This window comes from Medicago sativa, chromosome 7 (assembly GCF_051527215.1).
Source record: "Medicago sativa cultivar Bolivia chromosome 7, Bolivia_mono, whole genome shotgun sequence".
Lineage (NCBI taxonomy): Eukaryota > Viridiplantae > Streptophyta > Magnoliopsida > Fabales > Fabaceae > Medicago > Medicago sativa.
In genome coordinates, this window is record NC_140755.1 from 82,315,407 (window position 1) to 82,338,466 (window position 23,060).

Below are 23,060 nucleotides of genomic sequence, written 5' to 3' on the forward strand. Positions count from 1 at the left end.
AATGTTTGTTGTTTTTAAAATCAAATTTTTATTTTTTACTTTCTTAACCAGTGCCCCGAGACACACCTGAGACAAATAACTCGGAAGATCTAACTCAACTAACAATGCTGATATTATTAAGTTATACACCGTCACGTGTTCAATCTTTAGATCTCCTAGTTTTGTGGGTAAGTTTTAGATGATGCTTGTTACTTTGTCTCGAGACAAATAAAAGAATTAATGTGAAACACAAGTTGAAAATAATAAATTAATAAAATTTAAGGACTAAATTGCAATAATTTTACCTATTGCGTCCAGCCATTGTGATTGTGCAGGAAAGACGTGGCCTATCCATTTTTTTGTTCTTAAGATATTTCTACTTTCTTTCTTGGTCCAAACCTCTCCAAAACCCCCCCAATTTTCATCTCTCTCTGTATTATCCTCTCCAAAGATTCAAACTTTCCAATGTCACCTTAAAACCCATCTCCACAATTCAATGACTTCTCTTCTCCCATCTCCACAACTCATTTCCACACCCCCCTTCACCAAACTCACCTCCCCTTCAAAACCATGTCACCTCTTCTTCCTCAACCACCCTTTTCACCACAAAACCATTAAAAAACTACTTTTTACACCACCCTTTTACCCCCTCAATGCAGTCCACACACAAGGACTCTATGCCCCTTCTTCACCCTCCAAAACTGACAAACTTGACCCTGAAAATGACCCTATCTCAATCCTCAACGAACGCATTCGTCGCGAATATGGTAAAAGAGAGGTTTCTAGGACTGTTATGGACTCTGAAGAAGCTGAGAAGTATATACAAATGGTTAAGGAACAACAGCAGAGGGGGCTGCAGAAGCTTAAGGGTGATAGAGAGGGTAAAGATGGCAACTTTAGTTATAAAGTAGACCCTTATACACTTCGTTCTGGGGACTATGTTGTGCATAAGAAAGTTGGTATTGGAAGATTTGTTGGGATTAAATTCGATGTTTCGAAGAATTCGATTGAACCTACTGAGTATGTTTTTATTGAGTATGCTGATGGAATGGCTAAGCTTCCTGTTAAACAGGCTTCTAAAATGCTCTATAGATATAGTCTGTGAGTTTTCTTTTGCACCCTTGAATTAGTCTTCTTTTTTGAGTAAATAGTAATTTTGATACTTAAATGTGTGAAGCGCGGTCGCAATAGTCCTTGAATGTATGACAATTACAAAAACATAACTAAATGTGTCTTTTGTTAATCACTTGATTCTCAAATGTATCTTTCGTTAGTTAATTTAGTTGTCGAATGTGTCTTTCGTTAGTATAGTTCATAAAGTTACTAACAAAAGAGATACTTGGGGATGTTTTGGTAATTTTGACACATTCGATGACTATAGTGACAATGCGTTACACATTTATGGACCAAACTTGCTATTTACTTCTTTTATGTTTGTTGAACTTTAGAGGATGATAAATTAGGAGTTTGAATTGCTTCAATGAAATATGAATGACTTTGTTAATTGTTTTGTGGATTTTGGGGTGTGCTTTTACAGTCCAAATGAAAACAAAAAGCCCAGGGCATTGAGCAAGTTGAATGATACTAGTGCATGGGAGAAAAGAAAGACTAAAGGGAAGGTTGCCATACAGAAGATGGTTGTTGACTTGATGGAGCTCTATCTGCATAGGCTTAAACAAAGAAGGCCTCCTTATCCTATGAGTCCTGTCGTGGCTGAATTCGCAGCTAAATTTCTTTATGAACCTACGCCGGATCAGAAACAGGTAGCGTTATTGTAAATTCTGTGTGTTTTGGTCGAAGGGAATTGATTAATTTATGTTTTTGTATGGTCTAGTTTTACTTTAAGCACCAATATGTCCAAGCTCACATGTTGATATCTCTTTCAAATGCATGTTCTTGCAGGCTTTTATTGATGTTGAGAAGGATTTGACGGAGCGAGAAACTCCAATGGACAGGTTAATTTGTGGAGATGTTGGTTTTGGTAAAACTGAGGTTGCGATGCGTGCCATCCACTGTGTTGTCGCAGCTAAAAAGCAAGCAATGGTTCTCGCACCGACAATAGTTCTAGCAAAACAACATTTTGATGTTATTTCAGAGCGCTTTTCTGTATATCCTGATATTAAAGTTGGACTGCTAAGCAGGTTTCAGGTATGACTGTGATTACATTTCCCGTTTTAGTCATAGTTTTGGCAACATAATTAATTATGGTTTAATAAATACGAGCTACATAGTTCTAGGTGAATATTTAAGAGTAATTTTCACTTTTATATCTACTACAGTTATTTCACGTATCCCACCCTACTTGCAGACCAGAACAGAGAAGGAAGCATACTTGGAAATGATTAAGAATGGTGACTTAGATATTATTGTTGGAACTCACTCGCTCTTAGGAAACCGTGTTGTTTATAACAATCTTGGCCTGCTTGTGGTTGATGAGGAACAGGTTTACTAAATATCTGCAATAAATGTTTTCCTTCTTGTGATTATAGTGCTACTCCCCCTCTCCACTAAGCAATCCAATGATTTATTGCATTGCAGAGGTTTGGTGTCAAACAGAAGGAGAGGATTGCTTCTTTTAAAACTTCTGTGGACGTACTTACTTTATCTGCTACGCCTATACCACGGACTCTTTATTTAGCATTGACAGGATTCCGTGATGCTAGGTAAAAGTCCTTCCACAAATTACGAAGGAAAATTTGCTGTGTATGATGATCCTTCCCCTAGTATTAAAAAATCAAACAAATTTGTATTGCACTTTCGTATTGAAAAAAGAAATCAAAATATTCGAGTTGCATGGTTGGTGTTTTTATGAAGCGTAAGATTAATCACACATTCATTAAGTGCAACCAACCTCTGAGCTTAGGTGAGATACTATTTTAATTTCTATCCTTAATTTATATTTCAGTTTAATTTCAACTCCACCTCCAGAAAGAGTTCCTATCAAGACTCAGCTTTCATCATTCAGTAAGGACAAAGTAATATCAGCCATCAAGTATGAGCTAGACCGTAGTGGTCAAGTTTTTTATGTTCTGCCACGTATTAAAGGTGATTCATCTCAACTAGTCATTTCTGAATGTAGATCCATGTATTAATTGATTTGTAATCTAAGTCTGATCATTGTTGTCAAATCACACAAAAAAGTGATTCCATTAAGCATATTAACTAATATGCCTCTGTTACAGTATTAACTTTGGTTTCTTAACAATTGTTTTTCTTACAGGACTCGAAGAAGCAATGGAATTTCTTGAAGAGGCATTCCCCGATGTGGAAATAGCCGTTGCCCATGGGAAGGTATTTACTCCTTTTATGAGTCTGTTTCTGTGTCGCATGAGCCATTGTGATTGACAAGCTTATACCTGAAGCTTTTATACTAAAAAGTGCATAGTCATTTTGCATCTTAAAATTACTCGACCAATTTCATAGTTATTTTGATGTCTGAAGTTGCATATTTACCCCACAAATCCTGGATCTTTTGAGGGCTCTCATGCGTCATATACATACTAAGTTCACAAAGTCATTACTCTTAAGTTGAAGATATGTGATTGTTTGGCTTTACCAACTCCAGAATTTGATTGCCTTCTATCAAAAGTGTATACATTATAACATACTTAGTTTACAAATAAGATATTTGTCTGTGTAAATTTGACTTTATTTCTGGTGCAGCAATACTCAAAACAATTAGAGGATACCATGGAGAAGTTTGCTCTAGGTGAAATAAAAATCCTTATCAGTACAAATATAGTTGAAAGTGGGCTTGACATTCAAAATGCAAACACCATCATCATTCAGGATGTTCAACAATTCGGCCTTGCACAGTTGTACCAGGTTTTTTTTCCTTATTAACTCTGATTATACATATTTTTTGGTTTAGATATTGGTCATATTTTCTGTTGTTGACTCCATACATTGCTTAGAACTGATTTTCGTTAGTATAGTTATGTACCATGATGTATGTGTTGGAATTTGGGATATTCCTAACACAATCCCAACAATTAGCTCAAGAGGCGAGGAGACAAAGATACTCAAGTTTGCCAGACTAATTGGACTATATCTTTGTTCGATATAGGATCTCAACAGATCGCACTGTTTCAGTCCATGGATGGCTGAGCAGATACAGATCAGTAGTATACCATCCAGAAGTTTGGCTTTCATATTTCGTATCCAACTTGATATTGTTTCTCTTAGAACTTTGGCTTAGGGCCTAACTCGAACCCTCAAAACTGGTTTGTATAGTGAAAACTGCCCAAGCCTTATATAGTACCTAGGCGATATCTCTAGTTGATTTAAGACTCTCAGCACCCCTCTTCATGCTCAGGACTAGACATGTGAAGCACCTATTAATGTAAGTAGAATAACAATGATCTCATTACCCCCTCACCCAAAACTAGACATCTGAAGCATGGACAAATGTCGGTGGTATAACAAAGACCCTGGTCCAATAATAAAAATAGGATACCTCTAATATTATCTGGGCTTAAAGTCCTAATTCAACCTCACAAAATTGACTTGTAAGGTGAGGATTGCTTAGGCTTTTTACTATCTATTTAGACTTTATTGGGATTGGTGCATGGTTAATACGGATGGCTCAATAACAAATCATATCATGTTATATAATCTAGATATTTTATCATAACAGTTCTTCTGGGGGTGTATGTTGAAGGTGATGCAAAATGATATATGGATCTCTCTTGAACTGCATTTTCCATTGTCCAAGCAGTTCACGGTTGGAAATTCCTTACTATTCTTTGGGCTTGCTGGTCCTTATATTACAAGTGATGTATGTGTTAGTATTTCTTTTCTGAGAAATATTGTTTAGCATGTGCTATTTCCTTACGAAATACAGTATTTTCAATAACGAGGTTAAATGTTTACCAAATTAGTGATAGTTGATGTATTACTCGCATCCTACCACCTCCGTGTGTTTTCCAACTTAAAAAGTATAATGTGAGAGCCCTAAGAATAATAAATAGGTGTCATATGTGGAAGCACCTTGTCATCATTGACATGCACAATATTGTTAGAGATGCAAAACCATTCTTGAGCAGCTAAGCCTTAACATAAAAGCTTAACTTCTTGGCAGAGTATGTCCTTGGCATGGTATGAGAGAGACTCTGACCAAGTGGTTCAAAGTTTGATCCTTGCTACTCTACCCATCTATATAAAAAGTAGAACTTTGCACAAGGTAGAACGGATCTATGCTTTTTTAACGCGCTTAAAGTTCAGAGGACATACCATGAGATTGAAGAGGCATGCTAAAGATATAAAACCATCTTGTGCCTTCACCTAATAATTTAAGTATTTTGAAATGATGATAATTGATGCTTGACAATATGTTGTAGCTCTTTGCAATGAATGAATGTTTCCAAATTTGTTATCTAAATCAAAAGAGAAAAGTACCTATATGCATTTGTTAAACTTTTTCGGATTTTTGTTGGAACAAAGGAAGGTAGTCTATATCATTTATTTGTTTCACTAATATTGACAATTTTTTCTTTTTTCAATACTGGTAGTTGCGAGGAAGGGTTGGGCGGGCAGACAAGGAAGCTTATGCATACTTATTTTATCCTGACAAGAGTCTGCTAACTGATCAAGCATTGGTATGTTTCTGATCAATCTTTACCTTTTATTTCTGAAGCATGAAGTATCTCTTAATTAATCAGATATGATAAATGAACGTCAAACAACAGTGTATTCCACACTACTAACGTATTATTTCTAAACTTCAATTTATTCTTTTCATTTGAAATATTGAGGACTGTTGAGAAATTATGCCTAAAACTAAATTTTCGTTAGTGATTTCCTATAGGAAAGGCTTGCAGCTCTTGAAGAATGTCGTGAACTTGGTCAAGGCTTCCAACTAGCTGAGAGAGACATGGGTATAAGAGGTTTTGGTACTATTTTTGGCGAGCAACAAACAGGAGACGTTGGAAACGTTGGCATTGATCTTTTCTTTGAGATGCTCTTTGAGAGTTTATCCAAGGTAAACTTTGATTTCTGATATGTTTCTTCCTATGTGTCACCAGTTCTAGTTAAAATAGAAGTATTCTTTTGTTTATTTTACATGAACTGTTGGCTGGAAAGTGTAAATTTCCTCCCTTAGCATTTTTGTTTTTTAGTTAGTTTTTGATAATCTTCGTTTTGGTTTTGGGATTGATAATGAGTGAAATTGAGTACGGAAGTGTGTTTTAGTGAGTTTTTGTTTGCTATGATACCATGTCAGGAATTTTGGGTTGATGCCTTTCTCTGTTGCATTTCACTGAATATATAATATATAATGGTACACATTTACAGCTAATAATTACAAATTAAGGGGAATAAATCAATTCCTCAAGAACCTATGACCAATTGGTTAACAGCCGACCGCTCTACTACTGAGCTACTGATTGTCTAATCTATTCTAGGAAAGCTGATAAATATAATTACACATTGCTACTATTTCCGTAAATCAAAATAAATTCGACACTAGTCTCCCTTCAGAATCTACAAGTTTCAAAATAATATCAAGTGCGACCAAATTGAAAGAAGTTTACCAAAAAACAAGGATGGTGCTAAAACCATATCAAACAGCTAGCAGCTTGTTATTTTGCCGTCTTTGGAATCCGAATAGAAAAATAAGAAGAAAAAAAAAGGGGTAAGTCTCAATAAAGGCTTGATGATCACCATGACAAGAAGGGAAATATGATAACACGTTAACTTTTCTTTCAAAGCCTAATGGAAAATGATGCCATGCTAAAAGTACAACGTTCAATAAATTTAAATAATCTTAGCATATCATATTCATAAAAACATCAATTTCGCAAATCCACCGTATAAAAAATAAAAAAGATAGTTCCTATATGGTACATATCCTAATACTAATACCTAATAGTTAGAAGAAGAATGATGAATATAGAGCATATCATATAAAATTGAACTACAATACTAATGGCGGTTTACATTCTAACAGAGCCCATTCTATTCTTTTTGACTTTCAGGTTGAAGATCACCGTGTTGTTTCAGTTCCTTATCACTCGGTGCAGGTATGCATGTTTGAGAAAAATGTACCTCAGTGGATTAAAGAAACAAGCATACTTAATGGTTAATACATGTGTATCTGAATGCCAACTAAAAAATGATCCCCAGAAGTAAAATCTGACATTGTTTTCTCTTGGTTGAGGTGAAACAGAAATAGTACTGAAATCATATTCCAGCTAAATATTTTTTTTTTGAAAATCCAGAAAATATGGTGTTCTCTAATTCACAATATAGCCTACTTTTATTTTTTGTGGGAAATTAGCATTGGGTCATATATCATAATTCTTCTAAGTTCTAATAATATAATGATGTTGCACACAAAAGTAATTACTCTATTATTGGTCTCATTGAGTTTGTAAGTGAAATGATTTTGTTATTTTTAGCATCTGTTCTTTGCAAGCCGGACTGATATAGACAAATGTAAAGTGTTTCTGATGATCCATATTCTCAGATATTACATCTAATCCTCTATAAGAGTGAATCTTGCTGTGTAGAACTTATTATTTGTGGTGTTAGGATTCGTAAATCGTAACTGAACAAAACTTTGGATTAATTATTACTCTATTAGTTGAATGAATAGGTATACATTTGATTCAACTAAACAATCTACCGAATATGGACCAACTCAGAATTATAGAACATAATTATGAAATACTAGAGATGTTGCAGCTGATGCATTGTATACTTCTTTATTATTTAGGTTGACTTAAACATCAATCCTCACCTCTCTTCTGAATACATAAATCATCTCGAGAACCCTATGGAAATAATAAATGAAGCTGAGCGAGTTGCTGGGGAAGACATCTGGAGTTTAATGCAATTTACAGAGAACTTCCGCCGCCAATATGGCAAAGAACCTCGCCCAATGGAGCTTATCTTAAAGAAGCTTTACTTGAGGAGAATGGCAGCTGATATAGGGGTAACCAGAATTTACTCTTCAGGGAAGACGGTGTTTATGAAAACAAACATGAATAAAAAGGTTTTCAAGATGATGACAGAGTCGATGACATCGGATATATATAAAGATTCATTGGTTCTTGAGGGTGACCAAATTAAGGTAACTTTATCCTTTCCTTTTTCAATTTCCTTAGTCAGCGATCATCGTTTATCACTTGTATTTTGTCTGTCTATTCTGTTCAGACACAAAATATTGTTCTTTCATCTTCAAAGACATTACTACACAAAATATTGACTGGTATATATAGTTTTTTTTTTTTTTTTGGTTGAAAACTCGGTATCCGGCCAAAGGACGGACAAGTATATATAGTTAATATGGTCATTTATTGCTTAAAATTTATGAAAATCCATCTTGTTATGGATTGTGTGCAGTGTGACTGCGCACAGTCAGCCACATATAAACCATTTGATCGAGATCTGGCAGTCTAGATTTCAATGCAAATTTTTATTTTTATTTAAACCTAAAATACCGAGCTTGATATTTGGACTCTCCGATCTTGATCGAACGGTCGAGATGTGGCTGACTGCATGCACTCACGAAGTTGTGATTGCACACAATCCAAATCCACGAGCCTAGTATTATTAGTCATGGGTCTAACATTTTTCATAATGATTTTTCTGGTGCAGGCTGAACTTCTATTAGAGCTACCAAAAGAACAGCTTCTTAATTGGATATTTAACTGCATGGCTGAACTTCACGCTTCACTAGCAGCCCTCATAAAGTACTAGCTAGGTTCATTGCCTGTTTGATTCAACCAACATGTAAGTTGGAAATTTGATTCACAGCCTACATCACAATTATAAATATTAGGCGAATTTACTATGTTGAAAGGCTGCAAACTAACCACGGCGGACCCAAAACAAGATTTGTATTGCATGATCATCTTTGCAGTGCAGGGCATCAGAACAAATTGAGACAATCAGTCGACACTAGTAACAGTGCACTTCTTTTTATCATGATATAAGATCCGAGCACAGCCACAATATGGTTAGTTACAAGCTGTAAGCAACTTGGTGTTGTTCATATTGTGTTTCTGGTTTGCATGCATTATACAAAGACGTAGGCATGAAGATACAAGAAGGCAAATGGTTATTGACCTGATTACTTCAATTTTGCACTCTTAAAACAACTTCACTTTCAAGAGCTACATACAATGACATAAAGTTCTCATCTAGTAAAACTTGTAATCAAAATGACTATAATTTATCTTTTGTATATGACCACACACATTCTTTTCCTCATTTTTGTTGTCTTGAGGTTTCATTAGTTACCTGATCTAGAGAAATTCAATGTAAAGATTTGAAGTCGCAGTCTAGCTAATACATTGATCAATGGTGCAATTTTGTTGTATTATTATTAAGAAATGTCCTATTGGTTATAGTTCTTGCTATCGTGAGTTTATTTTTTATTCAAAATTTAGTATATCCCGAAGTTTTCAGCTGAAGAATAATTACTATCGTGATGTGTGGCTATTGCTGGACAAACATCTTATCGAAAATGTCAGGGGAGCGCTAGATCGACCCTAGAGTATCACAGGGTTGGTCTTTCAACCACTGAGCCAAGAGGTTTGATTGTTTCCAGTTTATTTTAGTTGCCTCCAATATACATTTCTTATAGGATGATTATGGTAAATGCATGTGTTTTTGTGTGGTATTGTAAATCATTGAGGGAGCATTTCATGCTTGGTTGCTATAACCCTATGAATTAATGTTTAAGGCGTTGCAACTCTAAATGCATGTTATGTTGAACCCCACATACTTTACGTTTTTATCAGTCCTATGCAAATTCTGATATACATTTTAAATGGTATTTCTCTCTCGCAGAAATCATTGTTTTAAAATCTTTCTTCCAGTTACATTACTTACCTGCAAATAATTTAAACAACCTATATATAAAATCAAGTGAAAAAAAAAAATTATGGTGGCTTCAAAAGTGAAAACTAGCAATTCCAACATGTTTGGTTCAGCTTCTCACAATCAATTCTCATCTCCAAAAGCAATTCTGGTTGAAGCTACAATTCTCAGCTTTTGAGTTAACTAGAATCAATTCTCCAATAAATTTTATATTTTGATTATTACAACCTATTATTTCCCTTTATTGCCCTTTATCAATTCTGCATTATTGTATCCAAACATAAATCAATTCTCTTAAAATCAATTCTGTCAGAATCAATTCTGTCAGAATCAATTCTATCCAAAGCTGAACCAAACATATAATTATGTGAACATCAGTCAAAATAAATTATGTGAACTTATTAATATATTCTTTTTCTTGCTGAAGTACCAAGTTACTCCGAGGATGTCTTAGAAAATATGCATTTTTTGGAACAATGATTTCTGCAAGAAAGAAAAAAGAAATACCATTTTAAATAAATAAATTGTGTGAACATATTGATATTTTTTTTTATTGCTCCAATAAAAAGGAAATCATTCTTGTAACTAAATATTTCTGTTGTTTCTTTTACATACAACTATCAATGGTTATTCAAAACTTCATAAATTGAATTGATTAAGTGCTCGTTTAGAATCACGGGTGGATACCCCACACATCGTGTGTTTGGCTAATGCTCCAAACTGGAGCTCTACATTTTCATGTTTTTAAGCCTTGAGAATTGAAAATGTTACACCAACGCCAAACCAAACACATCATAAGTTGTTTGAAACTTTATTATGCTCGAAACTTTCCAACCAATATGTTTGAAATTTTAAAAATGTCAACTAATTTTTTAAAACCATCTAAGATCTCAAATTTATAATAAACTCTCATAAACTCTCAAATATTTGAATAAGAAATGAAATATTTAAAAGTTTTTTAATCATAAGAGGGGTGGGGCTATGTAGAGTGAATCAGTGAAATAGTTAATGTTTGCTGTGCAAATAAAATTAGATAGTGCAGAGAGGTCCCTTCCACGTCTAATTTTAATTGAATAATAATGCTTGAAGTTTTTTTAGTTAAACGTGATATCACGTTAAGCATGAATGTGAGCATGTGCATAAATAAAGTAAATCTGAACTCTAGAAAAGGTAGAAGCTAGGATTTGTAGCTTCATGGAGAATTGCTTTTGGAGGATAAAAGCAATTCTGAAAAGCTGAACCAAACACGTTGTTTTTGGCTAGAATTGCTTTTGGCACTGTAGAGAATTGATTTTGGGCTAGAATTGCTTCTCAGAAGCCAAACCAAACAGACCCTAAAATTTGGATTTAAATTTAGAGGTCAATCCGTATGTTTACCGGCTTCTTAACAAATGTCGCTCTAACTAAATAAAGTGCCAAATTGCTAGGAAAATTGCTTTTCTGACATCAAAAAGTTCATATTGACATAAGTAAATGACCAAATTACCTCCAGCGGTAGTTAACTGCCTCTGGCATATCCGGCAGCAGTTAACTGCCGCTGGCCTCAGAGACATTTAACTGCCTCTGGCTTTGTTGCACTTAGCAGTTCCAGTTGTGATTTTACGCGTTTCGATTGAAAAATCAAAATAAATCGAAACTTATTCAGAATTCTATGAAACTTTACAGAACCTCTATATATATTTTCTTAGAGATGTCTGCAAAAAAACCATCTCAAAATTCAATTTCTAGGTCGACGTTTTGATGTTTTGGTTTCTTGAGTTATCGACGCATTAAAAATTCATATTTAATCCATTTGTTATCGAAAAATTCTAATTTTTTGAGGGAAATGTTTTTTTATATGTTCTTAATATGTGTGCAAAAAATAATGAAAAAATTCAACCTCTATATAACTTTTCCGGACTCGCAGTTGGAAAAATATTGCAATTTTACGCGTTTCAGTAAAAAATTCAAAATAAATTGAGGATTAGTCGAAATACTACGAAAAATTTGCAGATCCTCTATATGTATTTTTATAGAGGTGTCTGCAAAGAAACAGCTCAAAATTCAATTTTTAGGTTGATGTTTTGATGTTTTCGTGTCTTAAATTTTAGGCGCGTTAAAAATTCATATTTAATCCGTCCCTTGTCGAAAAATTCAAATTTTTTGTGGGAGATGTTATTTTTTTGTTCTAAACATGAGTACAAAAAATCGTGAAAAAGTTCAACCTCTAGGACCCTTTTTCGGGTTCGCACTTGGAAGCAAATTGCGATTTTGCATGGTTCGGTCGAAAAATCAAAATAAATGAGACTTAGTCGAAATGCTACGAAACTTTATAGACACCTCTATAAAGATACATGTAGATGATGTGCAAAGTTTCGTAACATTCCAAATAAGTGTCGTTTTTATTTTTTCAATTGCGATTTTGCGCCTTTCGGTCGAAAAAATAAAAAAAATCGAGTCTTATTCGGAATGTTACGAAACTTTTCACATCATCTATATGTATTTTTATAGAGGTGTCTGTAAAGTTTCATAGAATTCTGAATAAGTTTCGATTTATTTTGATTTTTCGACCGAAACGCGTAAAATCACAACTGGAACTGTACTTAAGTGCAGCAAAGCCAGAGGCAGTTAACTACCTCTGGAGCCAGCTGCAGTTAACTGCTGCCGGATATGCCAAAGGCAATTAACTACCGTTGGGGTAATTTGGTCATTTACTTGTGTCAATATGAACTTTTTGATGTCAGAAAAGCAATTTTCAATTGCTAGTAGTAGTACGTCACATTCCCTTTCCAGACCCAGTTTCTAATTTAAGGTGAAAATAAATAAATAAAGGAATGAAACTAAAGAACACTCCCGCTAAATAAATAAGGGAATTACTTTTCCTATCCTGTGGGTTTCCTCACGCGCCCTATGTTTTTTTTCTTCCAAAAATGCCCTTGAGTTTCTGGATTTTATATTCCAGAATGGTGTTTTCTTTTGTTAAAGGGTGAAAAAATGAGTAACGGATTTTTCCGGATTTTGTAATCCGGAAACTTAAAAAAATAGGGCGCGTTACATGATGTTTCCGGATTACATAATTCAGAAACCCCTTAAACACCATTTTTTAAGGTAAAACAGTTCGAATTATATAATCCAAATTGTATCAGCACAAATTCTAAACATGTTTGTTACATAGATAGTCATTTTAGGAACAATGTTAATCTTCCTAACTCTCATCCTTTTGTTTTTGGGTCATTGTTACATGTTCTTAGTCAAAAATTGGGTTTTCGGGCTACTTGATCAGATTGCTCCGAAACTTCTCCAGAAAATCAGAAAAAATTCAAGGACCATGACTCCCTTGGAAGGGCCTTCTTATGGGACTCCATCCCTCAAAATCCAAAATTCCATCGTTTAGACCCATTTTTCATTTTTTTTTAATTTTTCATATTCTCAGAAAAATCCGAAAAAATTTACATTAGTTTTATTTGATTTTTAGAATTTTTTGGTGCCATTTTTATATTTTTATGATTTTATTTGACAGGTTTTTAGTATTTTTTTACTTAGTTTTTTGTTGTTGTTTTTAAAAGCAAAACTCAAAACTGCTGAAATGTGAGGGAGTCTGATGACTAATTATACATAAGAATTGTCCAGATTATAAAATTCGAAATAGTAAACATCAATCCAGATTTTAAAATCCCGAATGCACAAGGGCATTTTTGAAAACTTTACAGGACGCGGGAGAAGACCACAGTGTGAGAAAAGTAATTCCCAGTAAACAAAGGAATGAAACTAAAGAACACTCCGGCGAGGAACACGTGACAAGCAGTAGGAGGAGGACCAACATAAGAAACTTAAATACCTACACATCACAAAGGAAAGAACATCATTCCCTCTCTTACGGCATTACAAATAACTGAATTTCCTTTGTTTACTTACTCAAAAAAGACAAGATAAATGACAACAACCCCCTCTTAGCATAAAAAAAAGAAAGAAAAAGACAACCAGTTACATTTGGAGCTTCCATGATAAAAAATCAGATTAAAATTGTATTAAATTGTAATAATATGTATTTCTTTTGTCGGTAGAAAAATGATGAAAACTCACGATTAAACTTTTTTCTTCCCTTGAGTAATTTTTATTCTTGACTATATTTTTTCTTTACCTTTCCATCCATAATATAAACCACTTTTGAAGAATTTTAATACAAACCACTTTTGAAGAATTTTTTTGTCCTCATATATAAATTTCTACACAATTTACAAGATGAATTTATTATCTTTTTTTTTCTTTCAAATATACTCCTTATTAATGCTACTAATTTAGAAAGATCACCGTACAAAATAAACACATCAAATCCACTAATCATATTAAAAAGTAAAAAATTCTTATAAAAATGGGACGAATGGAGCATATCTTTAACATAAAAAAGAATTTTAAAAATTGTAATGCAATTAATGATATATCAAAAAAAATAAAATAATCATTAATTTGGGTCAAAATACACACTTAGTAATTTCAAATATAAAAATATAATTGACCAAAAAAATATAAGAAATATAAAATTAAATAGTAATTTAAAATATTTTTTTTCTTTCTCTAAATCAAACTTTTAAAATCATTCATAGTTTATTGCTTTCCAAAGACAGGTGGGTGTGGGGACTGTATAGAGTGTTCAGTCGTCACTTTTGAGTTAAGGTGCCATTACTCAATTCGCTCAAATAATAATTCACTTTTCATTTCATATACTACATACTTCTTCATACGATCACTACTTCACTTCCAGCCATGAGCTTTCAAGATATTCAACATGGCTCCAATCCTCCTTCTCGTAGAGCTCAGTCACCGTCGCAAGCCGTCGCTGCCGGAATTTTTCAGATCAACACCGCCGTTGGTACTTTCCGACGACTCGTTGATTCCGTTGGAACTGTTAAAGATACTCCAGAGCATCGCCAGAAACTGTAAATTTACGTTTCTTATTTTTGTTGTTTTTTCTTGTTTTTTTTTAATGTGCTTTGTTTGATTTTATGTGTTTGGTTTTGTAGGCATAATACGAGACAGAGGATATCGCAGCTTGTGAAGGATACTTCTGCTAAGCTTAAATCTTTGTCTGAATCTAATCGTGATTCTAATGCCAATGTATGTTATGTTATGATATGCTTCACTTATTATTATTTTTTGCTTATTTCTTTATTTCTATCAAGCATAGAGAAAGCCACAGACGCCTGACATGACATTGACACGTTAACACCGATAACAATTTGAGAAAATGATATAATTCAATGTAATCACATGTGTCGGTGTCAAAAACACGTTTGACATCTAATCCAATGAGTGTTTGTGCTTCATTGGTTTATTTCATCAAGTTGTCTTTTTCTATGAAACACCGACATAGACAAGGACACACGACCCTGACATTCATATGTCGACATCTTAATAATTTAAGAAAATGAATTAATTGAATGTAATCACATGTGTCGGTGTCAGATATTGACACATGTCACCCATCCAACACGCACATTCGATCAGAGGTGTCGGTGTTACATAGCTCGTATTTCGGTTTCACGAATAACTTTGAAGTTTGATTACAGACAATTGATTATATCATTACCTATAAATTATAAGAAAAGAATTTGGCCCTAGTTTGTATTTGGAAAATTCAAAAACATAGGAAACTAGGGAATTATAGCAAGTTATGCACCAGAATCAATTGATGATACCTTTTGTGTTGTTTTTCTGCTCTTGCAATTGAGCTTTGGGTTTTAGCTATGTGTTTGTGTTTTGTAGTCCAACTTGTTGTTTCGTTTTCATGATTGAAAATTAAGATTGCTAGCTAAACTTGAATTTGTTGTGCTTTGTTTAAGCAGGCAAATAAGAAAATTGAAGATGCTAAGCTGGCAAGAGATTTCCAAACCACATTGCAAGAATTTCAGAAAGTTCAACAGCTTGCTTCTGAGCGTGAATCAACTTATACTCCTGCTGCCCCTGCTTCTAATTTACCAACAAGGTCAACCATTCTTTGCATAGCAGTAAAATACATTGCAAAAATTGTATCTGATAGAAATTCACGACTGTTCAACTTTGATTCCTATAAAATCATTTTTCATTTTTTATTTTTGCATCTGATAAAAGTTGTGTTTTAATTGCCAGTAGAGACTTTGGCTGAGACTCAATATATAGAGACTAATGTTGATGAGTGTGATTTTATAAGGACTAAAAACATCAAATTATACGTACTTTCATTATCCGTATTTGCTTCAGATTACCTTATTTATCTTCATTAACAAATATTGAGCGCTCCTCTATCATTTGTGTTTGTAAACAGCTCTGGCCCTGGTGAACAATCAATTGACATAGACCCCGAAAGCCAACCTTTGATCAGAGGGCAGATGATGTTAGTCTGCAACATTTCAGCTATATTCCCTCACCAATTGAATTCTATTCAATCTTCATCTTATTATCATTGTAAATTTGTAAACAATTTGTATCTTTGTAATGCAGAGATGCATGGCTTATTATTGGCATAGGCCTTAGTTAACTCTTGATTTTAGAAAGATTTGTGGAATGTTTTTGTATGGTTTGGATTTGTTTGATCAGTGAAATAAACTGCAGGCAAGAGTTACATCTATTGGATAATGAAATATCCTTCAATGAGGCCATGATCGAAGAAAGAGATCAAGGTCTTAGAGAGATAGAAGAGCAAATTGGAGAAGCAAATGAAATATTCAAGGACCTTGCTGTTTTGGTTCATGATCAGGGGATTGTTATTGGTAAGTAAAATTATCATACTACAGAATAGAAACATATATAGCTTGCTTCCTTGCTTCTTTTTGCTACAAAATTTAGCTATTCCTTTTGTTTATATCGTTTTCGGCATTCTGGCAGATGACATTCAATCAAATATAGATACATCTGCTGGTGCAACAGTTCAAGCTAAGGGCCAGCTAGCCAAAGCTAACAAAAGTGTGAAATCCAAAAATAAATGGGTGAGTCACTAAGATTGGAATATAATTCTGTCAATTTCATGCTTGTCATTGCAAATTATTTCCAGAATCTGATTGTTTCATCTAATATCGTACAAACGACACTATTTTTTGTGTGCAGTAAAATTATAAACACTAGCAATATATAACTGAAATTGAACTTTTCTTACATTGCAGTGTTGGTGGGTGCTTTTAATTTTTGTGGCTGTGCTGGTCATCTTCCTCATTGTACTACTTATTTAGTTTGGAATGTCGTACAAGTTGGACACATTTTTTTTACTCCCTTGTTATTACATTTTCAAGATTGATTTAAATCGACGAATTTTCTCATATTCTGTTGGTGTGTAAGTGTCTTGTGGTGTGAAGAGTGTTTGGACCAAAAGAAATGTGTTAAAAGAGTGTATTGTTGCTCTCCACATCCAGCAGCCAGCATTTTGATGTCTTAAGTGAGCATTAGCAGGTGGAAGTTGGAAGAAGTGATTTTATGTAAAGCGATTTTAGGGAAAGTTGTTCTGTACTGTATTTTAGTATATATTTGTAAAATTTGTAGTTGTTATTGAAACATATTGCAATGCACACCATGTACAACAAATTATCATCTCAATTATCAAATTCTTAACAGCAAACTGCTTGTGTGTATTTAACATCCATGCTCAAGCCACTTCCAATTTAATAGGAAAAAACTCAACAAAAATGTAGTCTTGTTTTGTTAATATATAAAAAAGTTTACTAAGATATGTATAATGACATACTATATTTTTTGATCGAATGAATTGAAAAACAAGCAACTAGAAAACTGGATAAACAAACAGCACCAAGGCCTTATGTGAGTAACGCCTAGAGCATCAGCCAACAGCAAGTGTCTAAGTTGAGCAGGACAAAAAATCCACTTCTTAAGATAATGTAATTATATATTTGTCAAAGATTTATAATATGATCAAGCTCAAGTATAGATACAATTTACAATGTTATACGTCTTTCAGAAGAAAAAGAAGTTACAATGTTATACTGTACACTACATCTTTCAAAACAAAACAATATTATTATTCACTCTCATGAGAATATGGGTGGGATTATTGGGATTGGTTTTTCTCTACAAACACTTTGACGTTTAAGTTAAAACAATGATTGAAGTAGATGATATTCGATGTTTTAAATAAGAGCTACTCCCTCCGGTCACTATTATAAGCAAATTTCTACTTTTTAGATTCATTCAATAAATGATGTATGTGGTCTACAATGTAGACCACATACATCATTTATGGAATGAACCTAAAAAGTCAAAATTTGCTTATAATAGTGACCGGAGGGAGTATGTTATTTGTATATCTAATATAGGACAACCAATGCAACAACCTTTAACTTTGTGAGGAGCACGAAAATCAAAATCAGGCAAAATATCATTAAAAATAGCAAATAAGTTGTTGGTTGTACAATTTGGTTGTTCACATATCATTCATCTTTAAATAAAGTATTGAATGAATTATACCTATCAACCTATTTAAATGAGGTGATATTGCGCTTTAGAGAAACACAAAAGTCCACTGCTAACCATTATTCATCTTTTACTAATCAATTAGGTAAATAATGAATTAGTTTCAAGTAGCTTGTTAGTTACAATCAAGTGATTGAACTCAAATGATTAATGAGCTCCCCAAAATGATGATTATATTTATTGTCACAATCGAACTTTGGATTATCAGGTCTCATTTACCTAACAAGCTGGAAAATTTGTTATTCCACTTATCAAAGAGTAATGATATTTATACAATTATTTTGTGATAATTTTTTAGTCAAACTTCTTATTATCCGTTCTTATCGATCAAAACAAATAGAGAGGGAAAAAGCAAGAGAGATTCTAATAAAAAAAATTAAATTTAATTGTTTTTTTTAAAAGAGTAATAAAAAAAATTAACTAGTTATAATTATACCACTATTTCTTTAATTTACATACTCCCTTCGGTCACTATTATAAGCAAAAATCAACTTTTTAAGTTCATTCATTAAATGATGTATTTGATCTATATTATTGACCAAATACATCATTTAATAAATGAATCTAAAAAGTTGATTTTTGCTTATAATAGTGACCAGAGGGAGTACAATATATTGTAAATAGAGTAATGATATTTTGACATCCATTTGATGACAACTTTGTTGACAACCTTGTTTTTCTCACTTCTTATTAGTCAAAAACAATGGAGAGAGAAAAAGGAAGAGAGACGATAACAATATCATGTGAGTATGAGAGAGAAAGTTGTCCAAAAGTTGTCAAAAAGTGGTTGTCAAAATATCATTTCTCTTGTAAATATTTAAGAATAGATAAATATTTTTTTTCCTAAGAAATACCGAGATTCGTAAATATTGTCCACTTTGTCTGCACTACTTTTTGTCAAAAACCTAAAACGAAAACAGATTGAGACAGAAAGAAATCAAGATCGGAATCACGAAGGATCCAAAAGAATGATCCATCTCTTTCCCATGTTCTCTTGACCATGCTTCAATTGAAAAAGAAAGGAGAAACTGAGACAAAAATAATCAAAATCCACCAATCATAATCACTTCTCCTCATTACCACTTCAAACTTTGTAGTATCTCCCATTTCCGTCACCACCAAAACCCATTTCAGATTATTCTCAAAATCAAAATCAAAATCAAAATCAGAAATGGGTAGTTTATTATACCAAGCACTAACATCCTCATCACTGATTCTATTAGGTCTTTACCACCTAATCTTCACAACCCTAAACTACCTCAAATCCCCACACACCTACACATCCAAACCCTACCACCCACTCCCCACCACCTCCCACCCTCGTCTCCGCCCTATTCAACTCTACTTCATCATCTTCTCCCTCTCCATCGCCATCCTCCACCACCTCATCCTCGCCACCGACTCCGATCCCTTAATCAAAGGCTCCACCCCTGTCCACCGTCTCACTTCTCTTCAATCCGCCTCCCTTCTATTCCTCTTCCTCCTCCTCTCCCTCTCTCTCCTCCTCCCCCTCCGTCTCCCTCATGAATTCTCCTTCTCTCTCCTCTCTCTTCTCTTCCTTCTCCACTCCTCTCTTCAAACCAATCTCTCCTCTCTTCAAACCTCCTCCCTTGAAGCCAAATGTGACTCCGTTTCATCCAATCTCTCAGCTCTAGCATCATTCATGTGCTTGCTTCTTACACTCTTTCCTCGTCTTTTCCCCGCAGACGTGGGACTCGCTGGGTCCCTTTGTCTGCGGGGATTATGGGCTCTGCAAACTGGTTTAACCCTATATGCAGAGCCTTTTATTCCCGAGGGCTGTCATAGACTTCTTGATGTTGTTAATGGTGTTGAAGGTTCGACGAAATGTGATCTTGATGAGTCCAAGTTTAGAGCACTTGCTATTCTTGATCTTGCTTTTGTGGTTTATGTTATGTTGGTTATGATTGTTGTGTTGGTTGTTTATGCTGTTGTTGCGTCTGCGGTTGGTGGTGTTAGAAGAGTGGGATCTTATGAGGCTTTGCCTACTGCTGGTTCTTCTTCGCCTACGGATTCTAATCATATTCAGATGAAAGCTTTGGCTGGCACACAGGCTTGAGTAGGAGGTTCTTTTTTGTTATTTTGAGTTTTATTTGGTGCCTATTTTTGTATTAGGTTATGATCTGTGACTATGAACAGAGTTACTTACAATTTGTTGTTAATTGTGTTATCATCATCAGAAAATGTAGGGACTTTGTGAATATACATCAAATGCTTATTTCGTGATAATTAATCAATGAGATCACAGTTTAGTTGCTTGTTACTTTAATTACTTTTAACATTTTGGTTGGTTACTGCTGTTGAATTTTACTAAAGCATTTGATTGATTGATATGGAGCCGGTTAGCTTGACTGTACTTGATATAGTGTAGTGAGATATAGTTTCACCAGTTATACTGTGTTGCTATTCTCTTTTTCTCGATGGTCTTGGATTGGATAGTTCATTTGCTGGATTATTTGTTTTGCATTCGTGTATTATTTGCTTACCAGTTTTGCATTGATGCTTTTGAATTCAATCAACTGTGCATTTCTGAAATGGCTAGATTATTTCTAGTGTCTCACTAATCTTGCCATTAGAGTTAAGATTTAATCTATTTGTGGGACTTGGATTCCCTGTAGTTGGGATTATCCCACATTCACACAGTCATGCTGTCTAGGCTGTTTGCTCTTAATTGGATGGTTCATATTTTGACTTGACAAAATGGGTTCAAAACACGTAGTTAAAATGTTTACTGCTTGATAAAGACCAGACGGTTAAGACTCACAATAGCGTAAATGTGTGATTGCGTCCAATCTATTTCTGCTTTTGTTGGAAGAAAATATATGATGTGTGATGTGGGTGAAGATAAAAAAGCACAATCCAGTAGTGTTTGAAAAGCTCGTGCTCTAGAATCTTGGTTGGGCCAGCTTGGTATATGACTGATTCATTGACAACAAATATTGATAAACAGCGCATATAATGTTGACAGTAAATGAACATGATTGAAATTCATGGGATGGGACTGTGTTCTTTGACTACATTTTCAGATGAATAACTCTGGCAATTCTTTCATGGACTTTCAAGTCAAATTGAGGGCATGAAATCAGTGCATGTTTAGTTTTGCATTTCAAATATCCCAAGCTATGGTTTGGAATTCGAAATGTTGGACCAAATACATTAGTGATTTATCCAGGTTAAAGTCCTTTCTGCCATTGTTTTAAATTTGGTCTGAGGTTGTTTTGGAGTCGTAGCTTGCAGTCTTTCTATACACTCCAAGTTATTTATTTGATAGCATGACAATCTCTCATAAGTTTTATGTAGTACTGGGTATGATAGCTAGTGAAGGGTCGAAAAAAAATATATAATTTTTTTGATTATGTACTCATTACATGATAGTTAGATAAGTTCACACCATATAATTTTTCATTATAGCTTAAAGATACTTTGCCTTCAGTTGTTGAGCATGGAGGTGCCTAGAGCTGTAGACGACTGTTGGGCCTAAGTTTATAGCTATGTTCAGGGGCGAATGACTGTGTTGACATGGGGTAGCATTGGCTACCCCAAAAGGAAAAAAAACACTTGAGCATTTAACATAGTTTAATACATAGCTACCTCATTAATATAGTATTTGGCCACTCCAAACAATTTTGTTCGTTTAAAGAGAGATGGTATTAAAATAATATAGATAATCTATTTAGTTTAGTGTCCATTATGGATAAATTTGACTTCTTAAAACTACATATAGCTCAACTTTTATAAATAACTATTGTTAGCTTTAATTTATTTTTGTTCTTCTAAGAAAACTTTTATTTTCTTTGTTGGCGTTTCGTTAAATATAAGTAAAAAATATTGTGAATTTATTTTACTTATTTATTAAGTTTAATATATTAGTTTTTAAAATATATTTTATTTCTTCTGTATGTTTGGCCCCCTCGTAAAAATTGTGGTAGCTTCGCCGCTGGCTATGTTCAATGTTTGTACCTTGTCCTCTATTTTCCAGTTGATTAGTGTACAATGTAGACAATTCAGCCTATTCTTTCTTTGATTGATTCTCAAGTTAAGTTGGAGACGTGAAATTGGGTAAAAGTTTATCTGTTGTTGTTTTAACTTTTCGAAAACAAATATACTCTTAGTGATATATTGATTTTAATATCCTTTCTGCCACTGTTTTCCCTTTGGTCTAATGTTGTTTTGGAGCCCTAGCTTGTAAGTTACTTGAATTCGTTTATTAATGTGATGGCATGTCAATGTCTCAACTTTATGTGTTACCGAATATCATAGGTAGAGTGAAGGGTCTCAAAAGATAACGAGTTTGAATTATTTGATTATGTATTTGCTTTACATGATACTGATAGAGAGACAAATTTAATGTTATGTTAGTGTTTGGTTTAACGTTCCAGTAGATGTGCAACATTGACCAGCCTACTTGTGTTTTGTATTTCTGATGGTATAAGCTAGCATCACATGGAACAGAGACACACAATTATTCTGCCTCTGTTCCATGTGAGGCCGTGTGTTCAATATCTCATTTTTGATCCACTATCACGAGCCTCATGACATGAAATGCATTTTATGAGGGATATATGCCACTATGCACCTAGTGTAAGGGCACTAGATTGTTTAACTGACCTGTAGAGCATGATCTAAGATTTTAGAATATAGATTCTTTTTGATCCACTGTCATGAGTCTCATGACATGAAATGCATTTTTTGAGGGATATATGCCACTATGCACCTAGTGTTAGGGCACTAGATTGTTTACCACTATGCACCTAGTGTTAGGGCACTAGATTGTTTAACTGACCTGTAGAGCATGATCTAAGATT

The 23,060-nt window shown here is 34.0% G+C and overlaps 3 protein-coding genes across 3 annotated transcripts; all 3 read left to right on the plus strand.

The window, feature by feature from the left end:
- The first annotated feature begins 346 nt into the window (after window positions 1–346).
- Window positions 347–9,331, plus strand: LOC146909248 (DEAD/DEAH box helicase). The gene is made up of 13 exons (XM_085728089.1): window positions 347–1,080; window positions 1,517–1,742; window positions 1,882–2,127; window positions 2,288–2,422; window positions 2,518–2,642; window positions 2,885–3,024; window positions 3,200–3,270; window positions 3,643–3,804; window positions 5,490–5,576; window positions 5,786–5,959; window positions 6,954–6,998; window positions 7,694–8,050; window positions 8,578–9,331. Exons 1-13 carry the CDS (start codon window positions 476–478, stop codon window positions 8,677–8,679), a joined length of 2,475 nt encoding a protein of 824 aa, XP_085584215.1. The 5' UTR covers window positions 347–475; the 3' UTR covers window positions 8,680–9,331.
- A 5,159-nt stretch (window positions 9,332–14,490) lies between these two features.
- On the plus strand, window positions 14,491–17,368 carry LOC146909249 (syntaxin-22-like). The gene is made up of 7 exons (XM_085725236.1): window positions 14,491–14,720; window positions 14,805–14,898; window positions 15,627–15,766; window positions 16,085–16,153; window positions 16,372–16,529; window positions 16,645–16,745; window positions 16,920–17,368. The coding sequence occupies exons 1-7, from the start codon at window positions 14,548–14,550 to the stop codon at window positions 16,983–16,985; spliced, it is 801 nt and encodes a 266-aa protein (XP_085581362.1). The 5' UTR covers window positions 14,491–14,547; the 3' UTR covers window positions 16,986–17,368.
- A 1,766-nt stretch (window positions 17,369–19,134) lies between these two features.
- On the plus strand, window positions 19,135–20,518 carry LOC146909250 (plant viral-response family protein (DUF716)). The gene has a single exon (XM_085725567.1). The coding sequence runs from the start codon at window positions 19,409–19,411 to the stop codon at window positions 20,312–20,314; it is 906 nt and encodes a 301-aa protein (XP_085581693.1). The 5' UTR covers window positions 19,135–19,408; the 3' UTR covers window positions 20,315–20,518.
- The last annotated feature ends 2,542 nt before the right edge of the window (window positions 20,519–23,060 follow it).